The sequence below is a fragment of the Triplophysa rosa genome, linkage group LG16 (genome assembly GCF_024868665.1).
Source record: "Triplophysa rosa linkage group LG16, Trosa_1v2, whole genome shotgun sequence".
In the NCBI taxonomy this organism is placed as follows: Eukaryota; Metazoa; Chordata; class Actinopteri; order Cypriniformes; family Nemacheilidae; genus Triplophysa; species Triplophysa rosa.
In genome coordinates this window covers 16,606,808-16,632,439 of record NC_079905.1, presented here as the reverse complement: position 1 = coordinate 16,632,439, position 25,632 = coordinate 16,606,808, and the positions used below count along the sequence as shown (strand labels likewise).

Genomic DNA, 25,632 nt, shown 5'->3' with positions numbered 1-25,632 from the left:
CTTGGTGATTTTTTTTGCATTTCATATTTTCACATATATATTTAATTCGTGTATCCGAAAAAAAATATTTAAAAAAAGATAAAAAAACAAGGTTAAAAATAGTCAAATAAATACTGTCCAAAAATAGTACTGTATTGTTCTACGTTTCACTTTAATCGGAAAAAATCACTTTTAGATATGAGTCAGGCAATAAAGAGGACACCCAAGGGTCTTTCCGCTGAAGCGTGCGCGTCTGACTGCGTGCGCTTGTTTAGATTGCGTCAGGAACTCGTGAGTTCAGTGGGAGCAGAAGAAGATTGCAGTGTCTAATACAGTTAGTCAAGACGCATCGCAGGTTTATATCCAGAGTTATATGCATCTCTAACATGGGAAGAAGAAACAGAAACAGACAAAAACCTCAGAAAAACAGAGACGAAAGACCAGAAGGGAAGAGGAGCAGAGATGACGCTGTGAGTTTCCATCTGCCTCAGCGTCTATATTTCTGACCAACACCACACGTTAATTTTATGGATTTAACTTTTATGGAAATTAACATGAACTGTAGAATATATTTCTCATATAGTGACATCAAAATGACTGCTGTCAAGGATGTGTTACTCTATAAACGCGTTGTAAATGGTGTTGCATAGAGAGTATATTCATTGATGTACTCGCGTGTGTTGTTTTGGCAGGGTTGGGGAGCTGGATACTCTGAAATCGTCAAGGAGAACAAACTCTTTGAGCATTATTACCAAGAGCTGAAGATCGTCCCAGAGGGAGAGTTTGAGAAGTTCATGGACGCCATGAGGGAGCCACTGCCAGCTACCATTCGCATCACAGGATACAAAAGGTAACGTGATCTTCAATGGAGATCCAGATTGTCATGTTAAATAACAAGCAGCAATTTGTTACTTACATTGTGGCTGTAGTGAATAAGCGAGTTAAACGTCTGCTCTCAGCATCTGTTCAGCTTATGTCTAGATGCATAAAAGCTTTTTAAATGGTCATTTCCTAATAACAGCCACGCCAAAGAAATCCTTCATACTCTTAAAGAAAAATACTTCAAAGAGGTGCAGGACCTGGAGGTGGATGGCCAGAAGATTGAAGCCCCGCAGCCTTTAAGCTGGTAAGAGATGATATTTAATTTTGTTACACTATTACATAGATAAATAAAAAATGAAATAATACAAAATCAACTTGCATTTATTATTACAGGTATCCTGATGAATTGGCCTGGCACACAAATTTAAGTCGAAAGATCCTCCGCAAATCTCCACTTCTAGAGAAGTTCCACCAGTTCTTGGTCAGCGAAACCGAATCGGTAAATAAAACATTTGTATTGAAAGTCAAACTCCTCTGTCTCTGCTGTATTTCCAGGTCTTGTGGTTTCAATCAATGCTTAGTTTTGTTCAATCTTTCACCATCAGTGTAACAGTTTTGTTCAATCTTTCACCATCAGGGTAACATTAGCAGACAGGAAGCTGTCAGTATGCTTCCGCCTCTCCTGCTGAAAATCGAGCCTCATCATAAGGTGCGTGATCATCAGCATCATAAGTTTCTTTGTCTGATCTCTTGTGTTAAACAAACTTACTCTAAACAGTTTATTAGTTCATTATAATGCTGTAGGTTCTCTCTACCTCTCGAGAATTGTTTTATTTGCGGGAGCTCAACGCTGTCTCTCTGGCTTGTATGAATAGATTCTGGACATGTGTGCAGCTCCAGGATCAAAGACGGCTCAACTTATAGAGATGCTTCACTCTGACATGGATGTGCCTTTTCCTGGTACAGCATTTACTCAGTCATTCATAAAACCCCCTGGATTTTGCAAAATGCATTTACCTGTATTTAGGTATGCACCAATACTATTTTTTTAAAGGCCGAGTACGAGTACCGATATTTTTTTCTGGTACTCGCCGATACCGATGCCTGTACCTTTTCATAACACAGTGAGACTAATAAAAATAGAATCGCTTCATAATTACAAACAACTCCATTTTAAACATAATGAAAGAATAAATCGTTTTATGTGCTTGTCACAAACAAATTCCACTTCACATGAGGTATCTGTCTTTGGTATCGGTGCGATTACATGAGCTTAGAGTAGGGCCCAAAATCGATACTGGTATCGGTGCATCCTTACCTGTAATCTCATGGTCATCTCTTCTGCTTCTACAGAGGGGTTTGTAATAGCCAATGATGTGGATAACAAGCGATGTTACCTGCTGGTCCATCAGGCCAAGAGATTAAACAGTCCGTGCATTATGGTGGTTAACCATGACGCCTCCATCTTTCCACGTCTGCAGTTTGATCGGGACGGAAAGAAGGATGTCCTGTTTTACGACAGGATCCTGTGTGACGTACCTTGCAGGTGAGATGAAGCTTATCAGTTTGTATGTCAGAATGTTATTGTGAGCATTGATTTTTAAATATAGCTACACTGTACACTGGGGCGCCAGAAATAAATCGTAAAATATATTTTTTTCCCTGTAAAAATAAATTTTCCCCAGTTTTTCTTGTAAATTTGTGGTCGTTTTCTGTCATTTTACGATTTGGCCGTATTTTTAGAAATAAGTCAAGTGAAAAAACAGAAATTTTCTGGCAGCTGGGGCAGCAAAAATAAACCGCAAAATAGGGCTGTCACGATTATTAAATAATCGTCTCATCGCGATTGTTTGACATCATCGCATGGTTTCAGATCATCGCAATTATTGCACATCTCTATAGGAGACACTAGGGGGAGCTGTAGTGCATCTGCATATTGCATATCTTATTGCATATATTGTAACTAAAGAATGGTAATACTTGTAAAATGTACCACCACAACACAATCACTTAAAAAAAAACCTAAAGCATATACCATAAAAATAACCTGCAGTACAATTTAATATTATTTCAGTGTGAACACCAGTCTACCAAAATCTCATTAACACGGAAGTAAACTTTTATTGTAGTCTTGCAAGTGAGAGAAAAACAGACTAGAAGCTTTTCTATGACTGATAGCATTTTAATGGTGGCTTCAATTCACTCCTGATCAATTTAATTAATTTACAAGTATTTGGCGGTTGTATTATTGACAGGTAAAAGCCTAAACCTTAAGTATGATGACCCAATTTATTCCTATGTATTTCCAAGAAAAAGAACATAGTCTTTATATTCAGAACAATATGGTCGTTTCAAAGCTGAATAAAAAATGTATGAGAATTAAAAGTCAAAGCTCTAAAACAGACAATTAATCGTCATAATCGCAATGATTTATTAGACAATTAATTGTCATAATCGCAATGATTTATTAGACAATTAATCATCAGCCAAATTTCATAATCGTGACAGCCCTACCGTAAAACTGTAGTTACGTTTTCACCACCTTTTCTGTAATTTTACGTGTTTTGACCGTATTTCAAAAATACATGAAAAATCTGTAAAATTACAGTTTTTGACAGCAAATGTGGAAAATCTGTAAAAAATTATGTTTTCTACAGTGTACTCTATGAAAAATTTGGTAAGTTGTCATGTATGTCTCAGATAAAATAAGACTCGGATAAAAACATGCTGCAAAATATTTATTAGAAAGTAATTTATAATTCTTTCATAATTCCAAAGATAATATATTATAGAATAGATTGTAATATTGTACAATATCATTGTACCATTAGATTGTAAGAACATTAAAACCGTAGCAGTATTCTTATTTGCTCTTAAGGTTAGAATCTTGTACTCTCAAACATAAAAGCCAGCAGATGCTTGTTTGTACACAGATGGTGCTGTTGTGACCACAGTGAATACAATGATCCCATTTACAGGCTCGGGTGAGATTTGTGCTGAATTAGATTTTCCTCCCAGCATGTAACCTCATGTAGCAGAGCTTCTATTTGCCATCTATACTCGGCCTGAGCAGAATCAGGTGCCAAGCATAACACGGGCTCTTACGTACCGGGCAGAGCAAACGTCTTACACGCACAGTGTGGTCAGTCCGTTTTTGCTCTATAAACATTTCTCCTCGTTGATCAGATGGTTTTAGGTCAACTTTAAGGATGTAATTATGGACTTTTTGCCCACATAGGACCCACGGCTCTAACTAAAAGCGTTCATTTCTGAATAGCAGTTTTATTTGAAGTAAAATGTTCTGCATTGTAAATCAAACACTGATGTAATTGATAAAAAAAACTGTATGATGTCATTACCACAAGAAAGTTTAAAGATATACAGCTTGAAATGGTTGTTGCAGCAGTGACCTGGTTTAGAAATGTCATTGATGTTTAAACACCCTTTAATGTTTCTTCTTGTTTGTAAAGAAATAATTAAGAACTAGGGATGCACGATAAATTATCGGCCATATCGGTATCAGCCGATTTTTTGTTATCGGTATAATACAATTTAGGCTGATATAATGTAGCCGATAAATCATAAATCATTTCCTCTGGTTAAACTTCTTAAGCTGCACACGGCTCACAGTTAAAATACAGTACAGTACTGTCTTTCTGTCGTGATCAATCACTTACTGCTATTAGCAAAACATTGCTGATGTAGGTACAGTATTTATGAATGTGTAAATTATAGGAACAGAAGCATATTGTTTGAATCAGACTGCTTTCTGAATGCTTTCTGTCTTGAGACCTGTTAGACATGTGGCTATTAAGAAAATTTTCTGGGTTGCTCTGGAAGAACATCTATAATTTGTTCATTAAATTCAAAATATACCAGAAAAGGTTAAAGAATCGTTAACTAGTGTAAAGTAGGCTTGGTGCATAATTTGCAGGGGAAAAAAGAGAACTAATGGTTACCTTGTTTTCTGCAGTTAATGTTTTCAAATAAAAGCAGTTGTCCACTTTTTGCCTTTTGTTTCAGTCTAAGGGGATTTTATATTAATATTTAGATACTGTATATCGGTTATTGGCTTCCAACGTTAAAGAATGATCAGTTATCGGCCAAAATTTACATATCGGTGCATCCCTATTAAAAACATTAAGTTGAATGTTTTGGCTTGAATGTTTTGTGAATTTGTGGAATATAAATATTAATTGAATATTATTCATATGATTTTCATGGGGTACTAGTAATTTCAAGATACCAGATATAGATGGTTGCATCGGACGCACGCGCCTGGGCGGAAGTAAACTTCCGGTCTGTTTGTTTATCGTTCTTTATCTTATATATTAATATTTTTTTGTATAATAATTGCATTAATAAATGGTTAAAAGAAAACGTATATGGGACATTGACATCTAGCGGCTGAGCTTGGTATTGCAGTATAGATTCAAAATATTAGAGAGGCAAGGATACCCAAGTAACGGTTCTTCGATTTCTTTTGCTTGTTATCAGAAATCATTTAAAGACCCTTTATTCTTCGTGGATGTGTACCGGAAGTTAAGTTCCGCCCACAAACGCACGCGCATTGATGTTTGTTTATGTTGTTGTTTTGAAACCATCTATAGGGCGTCTTGTTTGTGCTTTACAATTTATAAACTTGATGATGCAATAATTCTGGACCACAGGTGGGTCCGCAGGGGTATCAGAGTTAAACATAAGTTCATGTTGTTAGTTGAAATGAAAACTAGAAGAAATTCCAAATTTGCAGGTCGCACATGAGCAAGTACTTTACGAGTACCACAGTCTGGAGCCTTGATGTGAAGTGGTTGGTTGAAAATTATTTGCTGAATGCATGCACTTTTTACCTTTGTCATTTAAATAGATCACTGTTTTGATCAAGGTTTAAATTAGCACTTTCAAAGAAGCAAGTGGCATATCAGTATCTGCCAAAAAACATCCATAATTATTAGGTTGCGTTAAAGACGCATGGAATGATATTAAATGAATAAAATGAAATGAACAGCAGGCATCATGAAACGCTTTTATCTCCGCAGTGGTGATGGAACCATGAGGAAAAACATTGATGTGTGGAAAAAATGGACAACCAGCAACAGCCTGCAGCTCCATGGGTAAGATAAGTGCAGTTTACTGAGGCTGTTATTCACAATTGTATGTTACTTTTACTAATTATACACAGTATTTATAGTATATACTGGAGAAAAGGAATGTTTTCTGTATGCCTGAAATCCCTAAAGAACGACTATGTCAAAATGAGCACTGCTGCCTGGATACTGTATCCCACAAATAGTCTTTGTGTTGCACTTTCATCGTTGCTGTGTGTGCGTGCATTTTTTTTGAGGTCTTAGCGTGATGTGTGTGTCTTGATTTCTTTTGTTGTCTGACAGGCTGCAGTTAAGGATCGCAGTGCGTGGAGTTGAACAGCTGGCAGTGGGGGGCAGGATGGTGTACTCCACCTGCTCGCTAAACCCAGTGGAGGATGAAGCTGTCATCGCCGCCCTGCTGGAGAAGAGTGAAGGTACGTACAAATACACGGACACGACAGAAGCCTATCAAAAATGCACCTGGTGCCTAAATTAAATTTATTTATTAAATATTTTTTGTGTTTTAGTGATATTTTTATTATCTTTCCTTTTATTTTATGTCTGTCTGTCTCCTTTAATTTCCTCATTTGTCTCAATCAGGTGCTTTAGAGTTGGCAGATGCCTCTTCAGATCTCCCAGGCCTCAAATATATGCCTGGGATTACATCTTGGAAAGTAATAAACTATTATCCCATATTTTTGACATGATTATCTTTTTGTACAGTTGATGCTTTTGAATATTGCGTTTTCTTTTTAACTGTTTTAAAATTAATTTAATAAGGCAGGGTGAGGGGTTATTTGTGGTGTTAGGTAGACAAACATATTGATATATACTGGCATATAGACGGTTTAATCTTAACAACATAAACAAACTTTACTGCGCATGCGCACTTTTGTTCCCAACTGAACTTCGGGTACACATTCACAAACGATAGAGTGCCTGTTTATTATTTCTCATAACAATCAAATGAAACCGAGAACCGTTACTTGGCTAAACTTGTCTCTCCAATATTTTGAATTTAGACTGCGTTACCAAGCTCAACCGCTAGATGTCATCGTACCATATGGTTTGTTTAAATGCGACCGAACTACAGGACCCATTTAACAAATTGTTTATTTAATAAAATGAACATACAACAAAGTTCAACAAGTCGTTTATTTAATTCAATTATTATACAGTAAAACAACAATACAAATTAATATTAACATTAATTAATTAAAATATAAAGTAACGTTATTTTATTAGACACTAGCCAAACACAAACCGGAAGTTAACTGGGGTTAAGGTGCGGTCTATTTACAACAGCATCTTAAATTCGTAATTTTTCATTTTTGGGGGGGGTTATTTACTTGGTCCCTGTTTGTTTAAACTTTACCTGCAACAAAAAGCTAAAGATGCATTGTGATGGTTTCATTTTTCTCCAAGCAAAAAAGAATGAATGTCCCCAGCTAACAATTTTTGGTTCCCAGAACGTTCCCCTAACGTTAGTTTTTGGTTCCCAGAACATTCCCCTAACATTAGTTTTTGGTTCCCAGAACGTTATTTTCTAAGGTTCGTTTTTGGTTCTCCAGGAAAGTTTTCTTTACGTTAATAGAACGTTAGTTTCTGGTTCCCATAACGTTCTGGGAACCAAAAACTAACGTTATAGAAACCATGAAACTAACGTTTTATTTCCGTAAAGATAACCAAAAACAAACCTTAAAACACTTTCTGGGAACCAGAAACTAACGTTAGGGGAACGTTCCCAGAACGTTAGCCTAAAATATTTTTCTCGGTCCGTTTACACGTCAGTAATGAATACGTCCATGCTGTGTTTTTATCCATCGCTTGTCTAACGTTAATCTAATTAAAATAAGTAAAATACATCATCCCACACAATATGGAGGATGAAATCAATGCATTAGATTATTCTTTTAGCCTAATAATTCCTTTTTCATCACTGAAGGAGCCTAATTTTCGATTTAAACAGCACAGTATATCATTTCTAATAAAACCACACTGTGTGTAGGCCTACCTCAACATCAGACATTATAGATATCGAAATAAAATAACCAATGACTTCAACACAATATTTAAAGCAGATTTTTATTGACAGAAGAATAAACATTTAATTATCTTCAGGCTAACAATATTCTTGTCTCACCACAGAAGTATAGCGCGGCTCCGTCTTTAGATAACACAATCAAAAGCCCTGAGTTTCAGTCCTTTCATCGTGGTCTGTTGATTTAGATGTGTCAAATCAATCGAACATCACGAAAATATAAGTCTACTCTCAAATCTGTACGGTTTTAAATAAAAAATTCTTAGAACGTTCTTTTTTGGTTCCCAAAAAAATAACCAAAAGGGAACCAAAAACTAACGTTAGGGGAACATTCTGTGTTTGCTGGGTCACCACATCATTAGTGTACGGTTTGACTTAAATAACGTGTTATGTAACAAATTCTCATTTAATTTTGTACTATTTAATATGTACTATTAGTATGCTAATTTCTGACCCTCCAGATTTTATGAGAGCTTGTATATTTTGGCTTTCCTGTGCAAATATAAATCCATCACCAATGCTGGTGAGCATATGGTTGAGGTGTATTTTACCCTGTGCTTGGTGTCCATCATCTCTGCCTTAAATATACAACTGACCACAGAAAATGTTGTATTTGTGACATTAGACATGAATTAGAATCATAAGTATAATGCGTTTTTCAGTGCTGTTAGAATCTGTTGGTTTTAAACTTGGTTTGTCTTTTTTTCCAAAGCTGATGTCTAAAGAGGGTCAGTGGTACTCCGACTGGTCGGAGGTCCCAACACGTCGACACACTCAGATCAGACCCACCATGTTTCCCCCCACAGATTCAGAGAAGTTGGCGAATATGAAGCTAGAAAGATGGTGAGTTGCTCCGTTGCATCTTAACAAAAACAGACGTTTTGAAACCCACGTGAAGCACACGACTCTAAGGTGTCAAACCATAGAGAACCAGCATCATACAATCTTTATCAAGAGGTTGCGCTAGACTTTTTATTGTCCGGACAGGCTCGTAAAATATCCGTCATCTATTATTACCCGTCACAATGGTGCAAGGTGGGGTTACGTGGTAATTATCATGTTCGTGACATCATCACGCTGTACTTGCGTTTACTCTCGGAACTTGCTGTATTTTAAATACAACTGAATGCCCAATAAAGTCGTTGTTTTTTATATTCATTTATATATTTAATGCTACTCTTATCACTTGTCAGACATAAAATAATAATTACAGACAAATGTTTATGTTCACATGTCAAGTCAGTAACAGATGACAGGTGCTTGTAAATGTTGTTTTGTACTCGCTCGCTCGCTCACTCACTCACTCACAAGTAAGCTGTAGTTTGGTCATGAATGTGCTGTTTCTGCCGCTCACTGAACAAAGACGCCAAGAGAGACATTTTTCCACTCACTGAAAGTTAAGGTTTATCCACGGTTTTCCTGAAGGAAAAAAACGCACCACTGCGTGCCTTTGTGTGTATGCGTGCACCGACACGGAGGTCTGTGACCGATACATCTGCACCTCGAGTCTCCGCTGACCGCGCGCGCGTTTTCCAAAAACGGACCAGTAAGCTAATGAATAGGAAATACACGTCCCTTCGCGAGCAGGGGTAGTAGCCTATAGTCACACTCTAATGAAGGGAAATGACAAAACGGGGAGTTACAAATTGCCCTTATTGTAATCTGTTAAACTGATGGACGGCCATCACGACCTCTCTCTTTACCTCCAGCTGTCTAACATCACTGTTTTAGAGCCGTTCTAAGTTTTACCAAAACTATCCACCAGATGGCAGTATACCACTGTAGTAGCTTTTCAAGTCATGATGGTGTCACGATACATTTTATGTGTCTGTGTTTTCAGTATGAGAATTCTGCCCCATCACCAGAACACTGGTGGCTTCTTTCTAGCTGTGCTGGTGAAGAAGGCGCCCATGCCCTGGAACCGCCGTTTTCCTAAGGTATCAGACTGTGATCCGTTTAAAAGTTCTACTCATATTATCACCCTTACGTTCCATATTTGTTTCATACAACTTCTATGGAGCACAAAAGGATTGTATGGACTTCTTTTATGGTGCTTATTTGTCTGTTTGGGAGTGTCTGGTCTATGCATTTCATTGTCCCTTTCCTTCCATTCCACTAAACATCTCCTTTTGTGGTTCATGGGGAAACATAATAGTTTGAACAAATGACCGAATGTTATTTGTGGGTGAACCTGTTTCCTTTTTAAGCACCACATAGGTTAGATTTAAGGTTTTGGAAATCGAGGTTTAGAATTCTCTACAAGGAAATGGGAACAAAGCAGACATACTGTCTTTACAATATGATTACATTAAACAACCTTTTATTCTTATGAAATAAATTGTTTATTGCCTTTGAATTAGGAAGCTAACATTTGTACATCACAATACCGTTGTGTCTTTCGCTCTCTAGCTTCATAATAAGGATGCAAACTCCTCCAGTGAGGTGACCCCCGCTGAGGAGACGCCCGCTGAGGAGACGCCCGCTGAGGAGACGCCCATCACCCCTGCACACGACTCTCCCACTGACACCCCTGTCGAAGCAGTGAGCGAGACTCCTGCAGAGGGCAACCCATCTGTCCCAGATGCCCCTGACCTCCCAGAGGCCAAGAAAGATAATGTTTGTAGGTGAGTGACCTCAATCAGGTGTGTGTGTGTACAGTACTTGTACACTTACCCTACAGTGTTGGGACAAAGATGGTGGTATGAGTAATTTTTTGAACTTGTGGAGACATTTCTTTGGTCACGATGAGGTAAACGGCTTATGAATCAAACTAAATAATGTTTATTTGAAAATGTATAAATGCAGGAAGGTTTAGTGTATATAATATACAGTTATATACTTTGTACAGTATAAAAACCATTAAGTCTATGTAAACTTATAGACGTGACTCCAGCGTGCGGGTGGACGTGCGTGCCTTTGAGCAACACTTGCCCCTCTACCAAGGCACCGATATTGAATTCTAGCAACCGAATGATAACTGAAATCATTTACACTAAATAATATTGGAAGTCTGTGATCTCATGGGAGCTTGACTATTTGAAAACCAATATACTTTAGTTGTTTCTGTTTATTAAAGGAATACTACTTTCTCAATGAAATTAACTCTTGTGTCATTCCAAACCTGCATGACTTTCTTCTGAAGAACACAAAAGATATTTTGAAGAATGTTGGTAACCAAGCAACATTGGCTTTTATTGACTTCCATTGTGTAGAAACAAAACCACTGAGACATTTCTCCAAATAAAAAAAACAGGTTTTAAACAATATGGTTTAAAAATATATTTTGGGGAACTATCCCTTTCTATGCACATTTTTTGTGTTAACATAGAGTATTTAAGTGCAGTGATGTATTTCAACTCTAAAAAGTGCATACTTAAAGTCCCAGTGAAATCAAAAATGACAATGCCTATTTTTTCATGAAATATTGCAGCGTTTATTGTAAATAGTTTATCAATGTGGGTTATTCTGTTTTTAAAATTTGTGTGCCCTCTTGATCTTTAGTTAAAATCTGAAAATGCACTTCCTTCCTGTAATGACTATCCGTCTGAAATGACATGTTAGACGGTTTGGGTGGAGCATCCGTAAACTCCTCCCCTTCAACTGACAGTCTGCTGCCAGTTCCATTTCAAAATGCGTTTTAAAATGCCTGTTTTTATACATCCAATCAAATCGCAGAGAAAGACAAAAGCCATGCCCACTATTTTTCTCAGAGATTCCGTTTCACTTGGAAATGCGTCAAAATACGGAAGTAAAAACGATGGCAACTTCCGGCTCACAGGGACTTTAGGTGTGTGTTGTAGGTTTTTCACTCTGCTACGACCATAGACTATAAAATATGGAAGTAGTGCTCGTGACGTCAGCCATAGGTTTCTGAGGAGCTGTTTTGAAGCTTAAAGTGGGTGGAGCAGGCCATCGCCATCTTAGCACGTCACTCCCGGATAATTGAAAATGGGTAAATAGGAGGGACGTGGTTGCAGCTGAGGCGCCTGGTTTGCTAAAACCACTTGTCACTCAAGTGGCCACGCACCTAATTTGCAGAATTTTAAGGCTTAATATAAGTTAAACAGGTGAGTTATAAAAAAATGTACCCTCCTCACAGTCTATGAAGGGCAAAATTAGCTGTATGGACCAAAATCTTTTTTGTATCAGGCTGTACATTTTTTTTTCTGCTGTAAAGTTGGTCATTATAACATGGGGCTCAATCTTTTGGAGCCAGTCTCTAGTGGCCAGTCGATGAATTGCGGTTTAAGGCACTTCTGCGTTGGATTCACGAGAGAGATCGGAAGGTTGCCGCTTGGTTACGACACTCGCATAGACGTCCGTTAAAAGAATGAAATGCGGAAGTAACTTATGTCATGGAGTGACCAATAGTTCCAAACACGGCACTGAAGCCCATTCATTTCAATGTCTCCCAAACGCATTTGCTGTACAGTTGGTGAAATAACGGCATGTTTACACATTTTAACAAGTTGGCGGACATATCTTCTATTCAGAGATCTTATATTTATCGATCTTATATTCATATTACTCCCCAGACAACATGCTGCTATAAATGTAGTCAACGTAGTATTCAGTGTACACAATGTGCTAATATATTTAGCTGTTGTCTGTCCTGCTAAAATCCATTCAAATAGGTTGACAGCACAGATTGTTTTGTTTGGAACTATTGAGCGCTCCGTGAACCACGTGACCATGCGGCGGCGAGATCAATGTGTGTCGCAAACTCTGTTTTTCAACGGCTCTGGTGTGTAGCATTGCAGTTCAACTAGTCAACTCATTCTCCATTGACATGAAGTGTTCTGTGTTCCAGCCCTCCTCCGCCAAAGAAGATGAAACTCTTTGGCTTCAAAGAGGATCCTTTCGTATTCCTGACAGAGGACGACCCTATTTTCCCTCCCATCCAGTGAGTACATCTCCTCTCCTTTAACAAAGCCATTGCTACTAAATACAAACACTGTTCTTACAAACACGCTTGTGGGTTTTTATATAGCATTTGCCTGATCCCATGTTATTCTGACTATGCCTCTGTTCATATACATGCACATAAAGGCCCTACCCACTAAACAGGGCGTGTAGCAGACTTTTATGTACAATGAGAACATTCATCTCAATATATATCCAAAGCCACCAATCACATGAATGGACTGTGATCGTGATCATTAGGTGGTTTGTGGCTCCTTTTGTCTGTGATGAATGTTGTTTATTTATTTCCTGCCACAGATGCCACCGTTTTGGCAAACCGCCACTTTAACTTGGACAGTTGGAGACGCCGCCTCTGCGATAGTACCATATGTCGCTGTGTGTTTGCCGCACTTGATTTTTTTCTTCCGGTTTTGTCTAACCGTCATTTATTTTACTTTATTTCAGGACTTTCTACAACCTTTCCCCCGATTTCCCCAAACTCAATGTGCTGACTCGAACCCATGAAGGAAAGAAGAGGAACCTTTACATGGTGTCCAAAGAGCTGCGCAACGTTCTGCTCAATAACAGCGAGAGAATGAAGGCAAGAGCGTACACACACACACACACACACACAGTCAGTCAGTCTGTCTGAAGGCCCTTCATCAGCTCCAGCAGTGATTGAGCATGGCGTTCAGGCAGATGGGGACAGTAGACCCTCTATGATCTCATCTCTATCTGTGCTCCAGTAGCTTCACATTAATCAAGCATGAAACAGCCATCTGCTGCAATGTAACCAGACATCACTGGAGTTAGAAGTGTTCTTTGTCTTTAAGATACTAAAGGATCAGAAATGAAATTGTAAGTCTAAAGGGAAGAAAGTGATGTGTAGGGCCACTGTCCTGCAGAGTTGGCTCTGCTTAAACATCCCTGATCGTATCATCATAAGAGTCCAAGTTGATCAGGGTCTTCAGGATCAAGATCAGACAGGCATGAACTGAACTGGACACCCCGCTAGGGTCCTTAAAAGAAATGGGGGCCAGTGAAAGATGACCTTCTTGAGTTTATTTAAAACGCTCATGTGGTGTGATCATGGAGCATGTGTAAAATGGAGAAAGTAAAATAATATCAAGTGCTCATTTTGTGTCTTGTTACAGGTAATAAACACAGGAGTGAAGGTGTGGTCCAGGAATAATGATGGTGAACAATTTGGCTGCGCATTTAGACTGGCTCAAGAGGTGAGTGTCTGAACCCAATGTTATTGTAGTTTACTAAAATGAAAACTGCGGTTTTGTTTATTGCAATCAAATAAAATATTGACCTAAAATTATATGGAAAAAGTAAACGACAACAAAAATTGTAATGTTCCCTCAGGATTTAGTGAAATAAGTTTAAAGCACTAAAATTAAAATATTAAACAAAATGAATATGAATTAATCTTATATAGCAATATAAAAAGCATATAACAAAGTTGCTTAATATTTAACTAAAATGAACTTGAAAGCTAAAAATCTAAAAATGAAAGCTAATTTAAAATATGAATAAATGCCAAGTAAAACTTAATTCAAAACTATAATAACTCTAGTTGAACAAAGACAATTTAATTTAATTCAACTCAATTTTATATACTGTATATAGCAAATTTCAAAGCAACGTACATACATTGAAGAAAAATACTAGTACATGAATAAATAAAATCAAGACAAGGCAAAGACAAAGGTGTTTGGTGTTATTCCAAAATCATTTACACCGACAATGAGCTTGATATAGTAATAAGGTCCAGGGCTGCGTTTCCCAAAAGCATCGTAGCCTTAAGTTGATCGTAGAACCATTGTCACCAGTGAAGCTATGATCAACTTAAGGCTATGATGCTTTTGGGAAACGCAGCTCTGCATGTTTTATCACTAATAATTATAAATTTGTCATTATAGTGTCATATTATGTTATATTATTCAGTTCTTTGTATATACAGTAGTTACTTCCCATAGTTTAATGGAGTGTGCAAATTTGGTCAAAAAGGTTTAATTTGCTTCTGTATAAGAAAGTGTGTATATATTGACCAAAATTGCATAAATATATGTAAGAAATAATTGACAACGGGTTGTTGAATTCTTTGAAAATAATGCACACCCTGAGGTGGTAATGCGGCCACGACGCGAAGCGGAGAATTCTTTTCCAAGAAGTCAATGGACCGGAGTCAATTATTCCACTTATACCACGGTTACCACACCACAAGACGTTGTTCCGATGTTTTATCTCAAGACATTTGTAAGGTATTTGTACCGGAATGCACTTGTTGGTAGGACTAATTTCTTATGCATCTCATCTGAAGCCGTTGCTTGAGCCTGCATATGCAGTTATCCGAGAGCGAGAGGAAAACGGACAGCGCACACTAGGGCTGTACTCAAAATATTGATATGGCGATACATCGTCATGAGCTCCTGACGATGCGCGCATCGATACATCTGCCTCCGTATCGATTCTGCAGCACTTTTGAAATTAGCCAATTATTACGCAAAAATATTGTCTAACAATTATTAGTGGTATAAGGATCTGATCGGCGTTTATCCGTGATCCGTACAGATCGCCCCTCATGATTCTATATTCATGTGACCCGCATGTGATCATGAAGAAAATACGTCATCTGTTTCTATTCAACACTTTCTTATTTAATTAAATCTATTTACTCTGACTGCACGTCAATGCATATATTCATATTTATTCGTTAGACATATAGTCTATTTGTAAAACACATGCACACATTTGATGTAGCCTAGAAACCCTGTTTAAGAAACAAGGGTCTCTGTATAAGGACTTGATCTTTTGCAACTTTATACTCATTCTCATAGCTACTTTATGCATTGATTTGTCAGATTAACTGATAAGTAGTTATGAATGGCAGTTTTCTGCAAGTATATTTTGCTGTAAATCTGTCGTATGATAAATGTAATAAAAAAATTGACCCGTATCGCATCGTGGCCTTGTATCGGGATGCGTATCGTATCGTAAAGTTGTTGGCGATACACAGCCCTAGCACACGCTTTGCTTCATTGAGAGAGAAAAGCCAAGTATCTGTATTTGGTTTGTTTTGCGTCGTATTTAACACCCGTCATATAAGAAAAGTAGGCCTATAAGGAGAAAAATGCGACACGGAGATTTCTGCGCCAGCTGCGGTTCTCGCAGTGACATAGAAAGCTTGCTGATTGTTTCTTCGTGTTTTATCTTTGACCCGCTGATTGTGTCATGTAGTTTGCCGTTACCTTTGATATATGCTTTGGTTTTTCACCTGAACAGTCCTGTACAGCGCTGTCGCCATTGTTGTTGAAATGGTCATGCTGTCCATAAATATTCAAAGTTATTTCTACTCATTGATTTTGATATTTGATATTGATTTTAAACTACAGAGAAATATCTGATAATTTGTGTGTTGGGATTGTTTATGTTGGCGTGTGAAAGAGAGTATGTTTTAACTCTGGGGTGATCTTCATTCTCCAGGGTGTTTACACCCTCTGCCCCTATATCAGAGCCAGGATAGTCAACATCAGCATGGAGGACGTGAAGGTTCTCCTCACCCAGGAGAACCCCTTTCTCGGCAAACTGGGTGATGATGCTCACAATCATGCCAAGAAACTTGGTCAGTATCTTCCAAGTGACTAAATTCGAACGTATTTATATTTAGTACGCAAACGATGCAAATGATGTCTGACTTTACAATGTCATCGTGGTAAAACCGCACCAGTCTGCAGGGCTACAGTTTGCATGCTTATTTGCTTTTCATAAACTTAAGCATCATTGAATCATCTCTCTGAAATATGCTGTTGTTCTCTTTTTCTCCAGAAATGGGCAGCATTGTTTTAAGATATCTGCCAGATCCACAGTAAGTGCTCATCTTCTTAATCGCTGGTATTACTGCACAAACCTCACGCTTCAGGCATGGACATGTATTCTGTGCTTGTGTTTTATGAAGGGTGTGAGCTAAACACAACTTTGCTCGATTTAAAATCCTAGGCAGCTGCCTTGCAGTCCACTGTCTACATAGGCCGCTATACTTCAAATTATAGCATCCTAACTAAAATGGAGCCTTTTAAGTGACTCTCCAACTCTGTGCATACTATTGTGATAAAGTGCACTGGAGACATAAGTCCGAGGATAAACTTCCAAAAGTTAAGAGTGACTGACGGAATTTGTGTATTTATCCAATTTGAGAATTAAGGTGAGCTATTTCTTTAAAGTTAAAGGAGAGGTACTCTCAAATTCTTTCATTGACACCCTCATGTCATAATAAGTGATGTATGTTTAAAATAAAACTATGTTTAACTAAAAATAGGAAGACATACGTGTGGGATGGCATGAGGGCGAACCAGTCAGAATGTTATTTTTTGTGAAGTATTATGTATATGTTAGCATGTTGCTAAGCTAACAAGTATTTTCATGTTTTGAAAATACACAGGAAACTGGCGTGCTAAAAATATAAGCGGGAGAATGTTATCATTGCAAAGTGGTCAGGGTAATGTCTTGTGTTTATTCCACAAGACTTATGGATAAGATGTTTGATTTATAATTATTAGATTATTTTCACAAATTTCACTTACCCTGCTGTGCATGAACAAAGCTGTTCCTCAATTTGTGTGTTTCCCATTTGAATGGTCAGCGTATGAGGCCAGGGTTTTTCCTGCATAGAGAAATTGGAGGCGGCCGCCTTAGTCAAATGTCGTGCCGCCTCAGGCTATCGCCAAAATTATGTTGTGAGTCTTCACAAGAAATGCTGCGTGCATTTAACAGACTCTCATTTGTAACTGCAGTTTGCGACATTACACCACAGTGGAGGCGCTGTTTCGTTATCAGCACACTGAGGCGCTAAAAAGAGTTGCAGAACAACAGCCAGCCTGTGTTTCACAGCTGTTTGTTTTGCATCCAAGTACGTTTAATTTCTTGAAATGTATTAAATTAACATGATGTGCATCATTGTAATGTCTTTAGCTGTGCAGCTGGATCGTTGAATCAGCGTATACTGTACACAGCGAGTTCGCCAGAATGAACGCACATTGCGTTTAGAACGACTCGCACACGAATGACTCATTTGAACCGATTCATTTAAACTATTGAACTTTTCAGTCACTAGCGAATATAAGAGATCCTTGAATCAATTAAAGTGAACCACAGAGAATGCAAGATGTGAATGAGCTTTGCTCATTTTGAAAGACTGGTTAATTCAGTTGGCTATTGTGGGCTGAAAAGTTAGTTGAAATGCTAAAAAAGCTTTATTTGATTAAAAAAATATTTCTGTTTGGTTGAATAAAAGTAATGTTTTATATAACTTAATAATTGTCATTTTTATCTAATTTTATTAGAACTTTTAATATGTCAAACTCAAAGTCACTTTGGTTAAGCCACTTAAAGGTACGGTAGGCCTACGTGTGTGTGTACAAGATCAGGATGGCACCACCTCCGCCTCATTTTGAGCCAGGAAAAACCCTGGAGGCGGCTGCTGCTTGCGCTGGGACCTGTAGGCTTTAGCTTCAATTTGATTAAATTATTTTCTAATCGGTTGCATATTAATGTCGTGGATATACCCCTCTAATGCATATTGCAGTCCCTTTTGTCTTGCTCTCTCAGATATTTCACCTGTTCGCCAAAAATTACTAATTATCTCCTTGGGAATGTCTGACACCGGTGCATACATACTGTAATAGACTTGCCAGGCGCGAAAGCTTGACAGGCGTAGCAACAGTAACTAAGGAGGGCGGGGCTTAGCGAAGGGTCAATTGCTGTGCAGCAGCCGCCTTTAAGCCTATGTGGCTGCTGCTTCCGTTCAGAAAAAGATAAAATATTTTTATCTTCAGCTGCGCCTGCCACAGAGAGCCCTGCCAGTGGAAGTTGCAGGATTTTGGATGCACGAGCACCGCTTGCGCACCGCCAATGAATGAAAATGAACTGGACAAATGCGACTGCCGCTTACCGTGTGAATCCACCATAAATGCTTGCATTCCACGTGGCAAAGCTTAAAAGTTCCCCTGTAGTCAATTTCATCACTTAAAACTCATCTTTAACCAAAAAATACACATTTAACAAACAATCAAAAAATACATCTTGCAGATGTTAATGTAGACATCAAATAGACGTCTCCCATATGTGTGTGCTATCAGGAGCTTGCCATAAAGCACATTAAGGTAACACGTGTGATAACATTAAAAACTTGATTGTCACCACAGGATGACTATTAATAAGATAGCTGTGTGAATTTTGTCAAAACTTTAATCTTTCTAGACAGGCAGTTTACAGTGTTTTGTAGCAGTTGTAGAGGTTTTGTATCCAGCATCACTGGCAGGGAGGAGAGCAGAAGTTGTGTTGTACGTACACAGAGGGCTCGGTGATGGCACTCCTGCCATTCATCAGCCAGTCAGGAGACAAATGAATGGAGATTGAGCGCTTTGTAGTCATTACGCCCCTTGTCTCATAATTAAAGGGCTCGAACTGATGCACCCGGTTTCCTCTTCACAGATAAACAGCTCTTCATTGTCTCTCTCAGCAGAAAGCTCATTGTTCGGCTCGCCAGATAGTCATGTTTCACGTTGATGGCCCTTACCGTGTAGAAAACTAGTCAATCTGAAGTGTGTTCTCTTTATCTCTCGTTCTCCGTCACACACAAACACGCCCAACATTTCAACCGGTAAACCTCATTGGGATTTGTATACATGTTTGTGGTGGTGCCAGATGTTCACTGGTGTTGGTTGTTTGTCTTGTCTGTTCTTTCTTTGGCCTTTAGACCTAGCGCACACTACAACAAAGAAACTTTTCGGGCTTTCATGTTTTCAATCTGCAACAAAAGCTCTTGATTGTAACAACCAGCAGTTTTATAATCATGACATCACCAATGACTGGATGCAAAACCCAGCTGGCCGTATCTCAGATGGCTATCGCCATCTCAGTTTGAAACATAAAATTGAGAAACGTTTTCGAAACGTTTTCTATTTCTGCAACGTTGTGGCTGACAGCCCCGCCCACACAGCGATCTCATTCGTTGTAGGTTCTGCACCTAATGAATATTAATCATCAAACATGGTTGAGGAGAGACTGAATCTATAAGTTTAAAATCTGAAATTACAGCAAAGCGTCTGGTGAGGCATCACAGAATTCATGAAAATAGGATTCAGGAAAATAGGACATGAACAGAAACAAACTTTCTGATTGGTGTTTTGTGATCGTCATGTCATGCCCCGTTTTTGTGTTCAGTGTGGACAGACAAATTGCTTATCGCTGGAATCGTGTCGCGTTAGGTTAGGACGTGGTGTCACGTCGTCAGGGCCGGCCCAACCTCTGTTGGTGCCCTAGGCAAGATTTTAGATTGCGTCCCTACTATATATTTTTAAAGCAAAATTCAAATTTATTTTAATATAACATGAATTGTGATTAACATAATTCGGAAGTAAATAAACAACAACCACAAAAGATTTGTAATAAAAATGTTTCTAATTACTAATAACGCTGAAAATAAAATAAAACTTTCTCAATAATACTGTAGTTGAAAATTAGAGCTCGTAAAATGAATATTTGATTATTATTATTATTTAGATAAAGGTCAATGAGAGTTTTTTTCAACATTTTGTAAAGCTATGCGCAAATGCTGTAGGGACACAAATAAAAGCTTATTGTATTGTTTTGGATTTTCTTAAATAAATGGCATGGCCTAGTCACTGTGCCAGTAAACACTTTTTGCAGTTCACTTAGTTTAAAGCAGTCAAAAAGTGTAAGTGTTACCAGTAAAATGGTTCTAAATAAGCCAGCTGCTCCGAGTGGGATTCGAACTTAAAACAGGCAATGAGTCCAGAATGGGAAGCAGGCACTTTAACCACAAGGCCACAGTGTAACATAAGTTAAGGGGGCGTTTCGTGAAGTCTCGGATTTAAGTTTACCTGCACAGACCACACTAGCTGGTCTCCGTTACACATGCATAATTAAGTCGTTAAGATAATCAGTCATAGTTAATCATAATTGCGTCATGATGCAAGAAGCTGTTCACATGTCACGTTTTTGCGCCCTCGAAAGAAATTTTAGATGAATTCGAAGAGCTTTCTGACCCCCATAGACAGCAACGCAATGCAACTACCACTTTTAAAGAGATAGTTCAGCCAAAAATAAAAATTCTGTCATCATTTACTCACCTTGAGTTGTTTCAAATCTGTATAAATTTATTTGTTCTGATGAACGTAGAGAAAGATATTTGGAAGAATGCTTAAAGTCAGAGTAAAGTGACATTGAAATATGTGTTCTGAGTTGGCACACAACAGAAACGTGTGTTATTAACCACCCAGCCAAATTTGAATGGAGAAAAAAACATCCAAGTAAATAAAATAAGTTATCAAAATCTTGGAAAAATAAGCAGGACTCTTTGCTCTCAAACGCTGTGGCGTGTCCGCTGTTGGCGCTGAAGCCACGCCCTCTCGAATCGCTCCCAGTAGGAAGTCCCCAGTCCAGTAGGCTATATGTGAAGTATGTGAATACGTTTTATAGGAGGATTTGAATTCAAACACGCGCGATATTCATCAATAGACAATTCATGAGCAGGTTAAAAAAAGACAGGCTTCATAGGCAGCATAATGGAAGGCTATTTGAATTATAAACGGAGAGTGTCTTTGCTATAACCAATCACATATTTAAAAACTACAATACTAATTTCTCGCTAGAAATGCAATCAGAAGTTGTTGAATGTGAAAATTAAACTTACATTTATACAAAACTATGCTCCAAGGGGCGTTTCGGCCGCCATTTTATTTTTTCGAGCTTGGGCCTCGACCAATCACGTTCCTCGCATGTTGTTATGGAAACGATAGGTCTCCGTCATTGGTTAGCTGTGAAAAAGGTGCTTGACAGGATGTTTTTTCAGAAAATTGTAACTTTTTTCCAACCTCAAAATACGCTCTGAGCTGCAGAAAAAGACGCTGGCGTTTTAAAAAAGCGCTCGGGACTTTTTTTGAAAATACTGTTTACTCCATAGGATTATAATTTAAAACAGATGCTAGCAGCTTCAAAAGAGAAGTCAAGTGTGACCGCTTTGTCTGTTTGTAGTAGTTCTCTCTTGAGCTGATAAGGTAGATGCTTAAATTGCTGATAGCGAACCAGCCGGATGGATTGTCTGTTATTTGGCGTGAGATTTGTTTAGTTGGGCAGAGTGAGAGCCTGAAAGCGTGTGCAAAAAGCTTACAACCCTGAGCTCGTGACTGAACAGACACCTGATGCTAGGCGCTCTAGTGATAGGGGAGGGGCCATGCATGCTCGGACGCTCCATTGCGTCATCGATCCCCGTTTTAGCCCCGCCCAAAAAATCCTGAAAAGAGAATTGGTGAAAAAACGTTTAATGGTTTAACTCCACAATTCAGTACTACATACTTCTGAGTCTTTGTAATGTGTTTCAGCAATACATTTCTAACATCTATAATGTGGTTAGAAACAATTCTCAGAATTCTCTTTACCCGGACTTTAAAACCAAACAGTTCTTGGACCCCATTGACCACCATAATAGGAAAAAATGCTTTATATTTTTTTGTTCTGTTTAACACAAAAGTAAATATTTTGAAGAATGTAGAAAAGCAAACAGTTCTGGGGCACTTTTGACTACCATTGTAATGTTTCCTGCTATGGTAGTCAATGGTGACCAAGATAAACCACGGGCCATGGAATTTCTGGAATATCATGGAATTTTAAAAGTTCAATTCAAGACATTTAAAGTCATGGAATTTAATATATTTTTTGTCGAAGTCATGGAATATCAGGGATTTTTGTTTGTCACTTTAAATTTTAGTTTCCATTTATCAAAATGTTATTCTTCTATACTGTATTTTATTATCGTGTTTTTTTACACATTTTTGCATATTGTTATGGTTATCTTCACCGCCATTTTATTCCATTCCCGCTTGTCATCTGGCAATCACTTAAGAGCTACAGGTGACTGCATTTGAGTTAACTAACGCAAAATGTCAGGAAAATGTACATTTCAAGAACTTTGGCTAAAAAACGACCACTTCAAAGACTGGGTTTCATTCATTATAAGCCATGGAAATTCAACTTTTTAGTCAGTAAAAGTCTGGGAATTTGACATTTGGCTTAGAGTGGGAACCCTGTTACAGATTTGGAACAACTAGAGTGTAATTTATGACAGAATTTTCATTTTGGGTGAACTATCCCCGATAAGACGATTGAAATAGTTAATGAATTTTATGATGCGACAAGAACACTTTTTGTGCCAAAAAATAATGACTTAATTCAACAATTTCTCTTACGTGTCAGTTTCCGACACTCGTTCATGAGAGCACCATGACGCATACCTGTGGTGCTTGCGTAGAACGCTGGCTCCTTTCTGCGCCTTGAGAGTGGTACTTGATAGTGAGTAACTAATGACAAAATGTTCATTTTTTGATGAACTAACCCTTTAACACATTTTCATCAGTGTTATTGATGTGTTGCATTCACTTGCACTGTCTAAATTAAGCCTAGGAAGAGATTCTGTGAATATAAAATCGGTTTATTTTCTCATTAATAGCCCCCGTAACACACTTGCACACAATGACGCATGCATAGTTGTTCACGGTTTTGTCACGCTGAATGACAGGAACCAACAGGAGCTCTGATGCCACCGCAATTAGCAGCGCATGGCGCTGCGGTGTCATTCTCCACCGTTGGCAGCATGTTGCTGGATCCCCACACGAAAACATGGCAGGATTGTTCCAGCACCATTAAACAGTCTGATTATCTTTCACACTCGCTCTCCATCCGTATGATCAAAGTCATTCTTAAAGTAGCCCGTCCACCACCATCACACTGTTAGTATTAGAGCTTTTCTTCTCATTTCCTCTCTTTCTTCCTTCTCATCTTCCTTTGTCATTCATTCTTTGGACCATTTCCTTCTTGTGTCTTCTAATTTGCTCCTTTCCCCATCTCTTCAGGAACCCTGATGCACCCCAGTGCCCCATAGATCTGTGCGGATGGAGGGGAAAAACATCCATCAGGGCTTTCGTGTCACGTAACGAACGGCTTCATTACCTCCGCATGGTGGGCGTGGAGGTCTTCCGTGACAAACAGGGGAGTAGGAACGACGCTCCGACAGAAGCCCAGGAAGGGAACGCTGACGATACTGAGGTTCAGGGTGAAGAAGAGGGAAGTGTTATAGAGCAGAAAGATGCAGAAGCAGAGCTTAACTCTTCAGAATCCAACCCTAATGGAACAGAGCCTGCTGAAAGCACTTGAAATGGGACTACGAGTTAGATGTATTGATCTGGGTGGAGCACATACGAAAAACGGCTTTTCCAGTGGCACTTGAATACCAGGAACGTTCGCCTCTGAAGTACTGTCAGATGATATTAAAATGGCCGATTTGATTTTATGAACGTTTTTTTCTTATTCTTTGGTTATTTTATGATTAAACATGCTGTTTGACATGTTTTCATATTTTTTCTCTGTTCACATTGAGAAGCCGTAACAAATTTAAAGGAGGCCTATTAAAATATGTTCTTGGTTCCTCGAGTAAGCCATGTGTACAGTAAAGGCTTCCCACTAATCCATTGCATTTGCTCGAACACTTTTACACATTGTAATTGTTGCAAAACTTTTAATAAAACCACATTTGTTTATCTCCTAATTAGTGCCATCCATGGAAATGAGTAATCCGCATTTCAATATAACTTTCATAACTTCTATGTAACTATTACATTTACTAAAGATTAGAAGTAACCTTGCCCATGCAAAACATGCTGACCTGATGTTCACTTTGTGCCGTGCTCATGTCAATTTTGTCATCAGAATAGTGTGCACACTTCCGGATTTTTTTCTTTGTACAAGCAGGTGGCACATGCTCATTTAATCGTTTTGCAGCTTTATCCGTAAGGTAGGGCTGTGCCGATAAACGATATCATATCGAATCGCGATAGAATGTATTTCAAAAACGATGATAAGCTATTGGCATTTTGACTCGATATGGATTAATCTTACAGTCTAACAGACAGCAGAAATAAACGCAACAACAGTCAGTCAGCGTGCAGCTTTTATCATGCGCGTCAAAGTACAAAGTCCATTTCATACTGCACTTGGCAAAGAAAACTCGACATGAGGAGGAAAACATTACTGGAAGCGGAAACAAAGGTGAAACTAACCTCGAGTTGTCATCACGCGGTTTATCAAGTGTCTTATTTTTTTCGCAATCGCCGGTTAAACAAAACAAACTTGAGGCGCAATTGCAAGCGAGTTACTTTCGAAACTCAAGCACAAACGTTTTAATATCCATCGTTAACATAACTGCTAACAGGAGCTGGTGCATATGAAACAAACCAGCGCTGCCCTGTACAGATTAGAGATGTAATGAAGTGAGTTTGTGTGCACATTAAAATATTGAACCTTGTATGTAAGATGCTTGCATGATTAAAGAAATGTACTACAGTTTATGTGAGATGTCTTTAAGGTTCACTGAATACATTGAATGAATCGCAATACTCGAGCAAGACATTATTGCAGCGTTATGTATGTGCGCACTGCGCAGGTGCTGAGCCAATAGCGTTCGAATGTACCAGTAACGGAGCCCTTTCGTTGGTTGAATGTACTGAATGAACACTCCCTTTACTTAACGAGTCAATACGCCCTTTTCACAATGACGTCACTTAACTTCCGCCTTTTTTCAAAGCAGTGCATCATAACATCCGTCTTGCAACAAACAAGAAGAAGAAGAACTTCCGTTTTGCCGTCGCGCTGGAATTTAACAACAGTGAGAAAAAAAGCTGACAGAACACGTATTCAAGTACTTATCCTAGCACCTTCGCT

At 38.5% G+C, this 25,632-nt stretch overlaps 1 protein-coding gene across 1 annotated transcript; it reads left to right on the top strand.

Annotated features, from left to right (window-relative positions):
• Positions 1-237: 237 nt before the first annotated feature.
• On the top strand, positions 238-25,289 carry nsun2 (NOP2/Sun RNA methyltransferase 2). Its single transcript, XM_057354244.1, has 19 exons — positions 238-449; positions 672-829; positions 1,001-1,105; positions 1,195-1,300; positions 1,439-1,510; positions 1,677-1,761; positions 2,155-2,347; positions 5,841-5,915; positions 6,192-6,322; positions 6,489-6,562; positions 8,642-8,772; positions 9,770-9,866; positions 10,339-10,553; positions 12,740-12,832; positions 13,297-13,432; positions 13,986-14,066; positions 16,324-16,462; positions 16,666-16,705; positions 23,769-25,289. Exons 1-19 carry the CDS (start codon positions 366-368, stop codon positions 24,067-24,069), a joined length of 2,316 nt encoding a protein of 771 aa, XP_057210227.1. The 5' UTR covers positions 238-365; the 3' UTR covers positions 24,070-25,289.
• Positions 25,290-25,632: the final 343 nt, after the last annotated feature.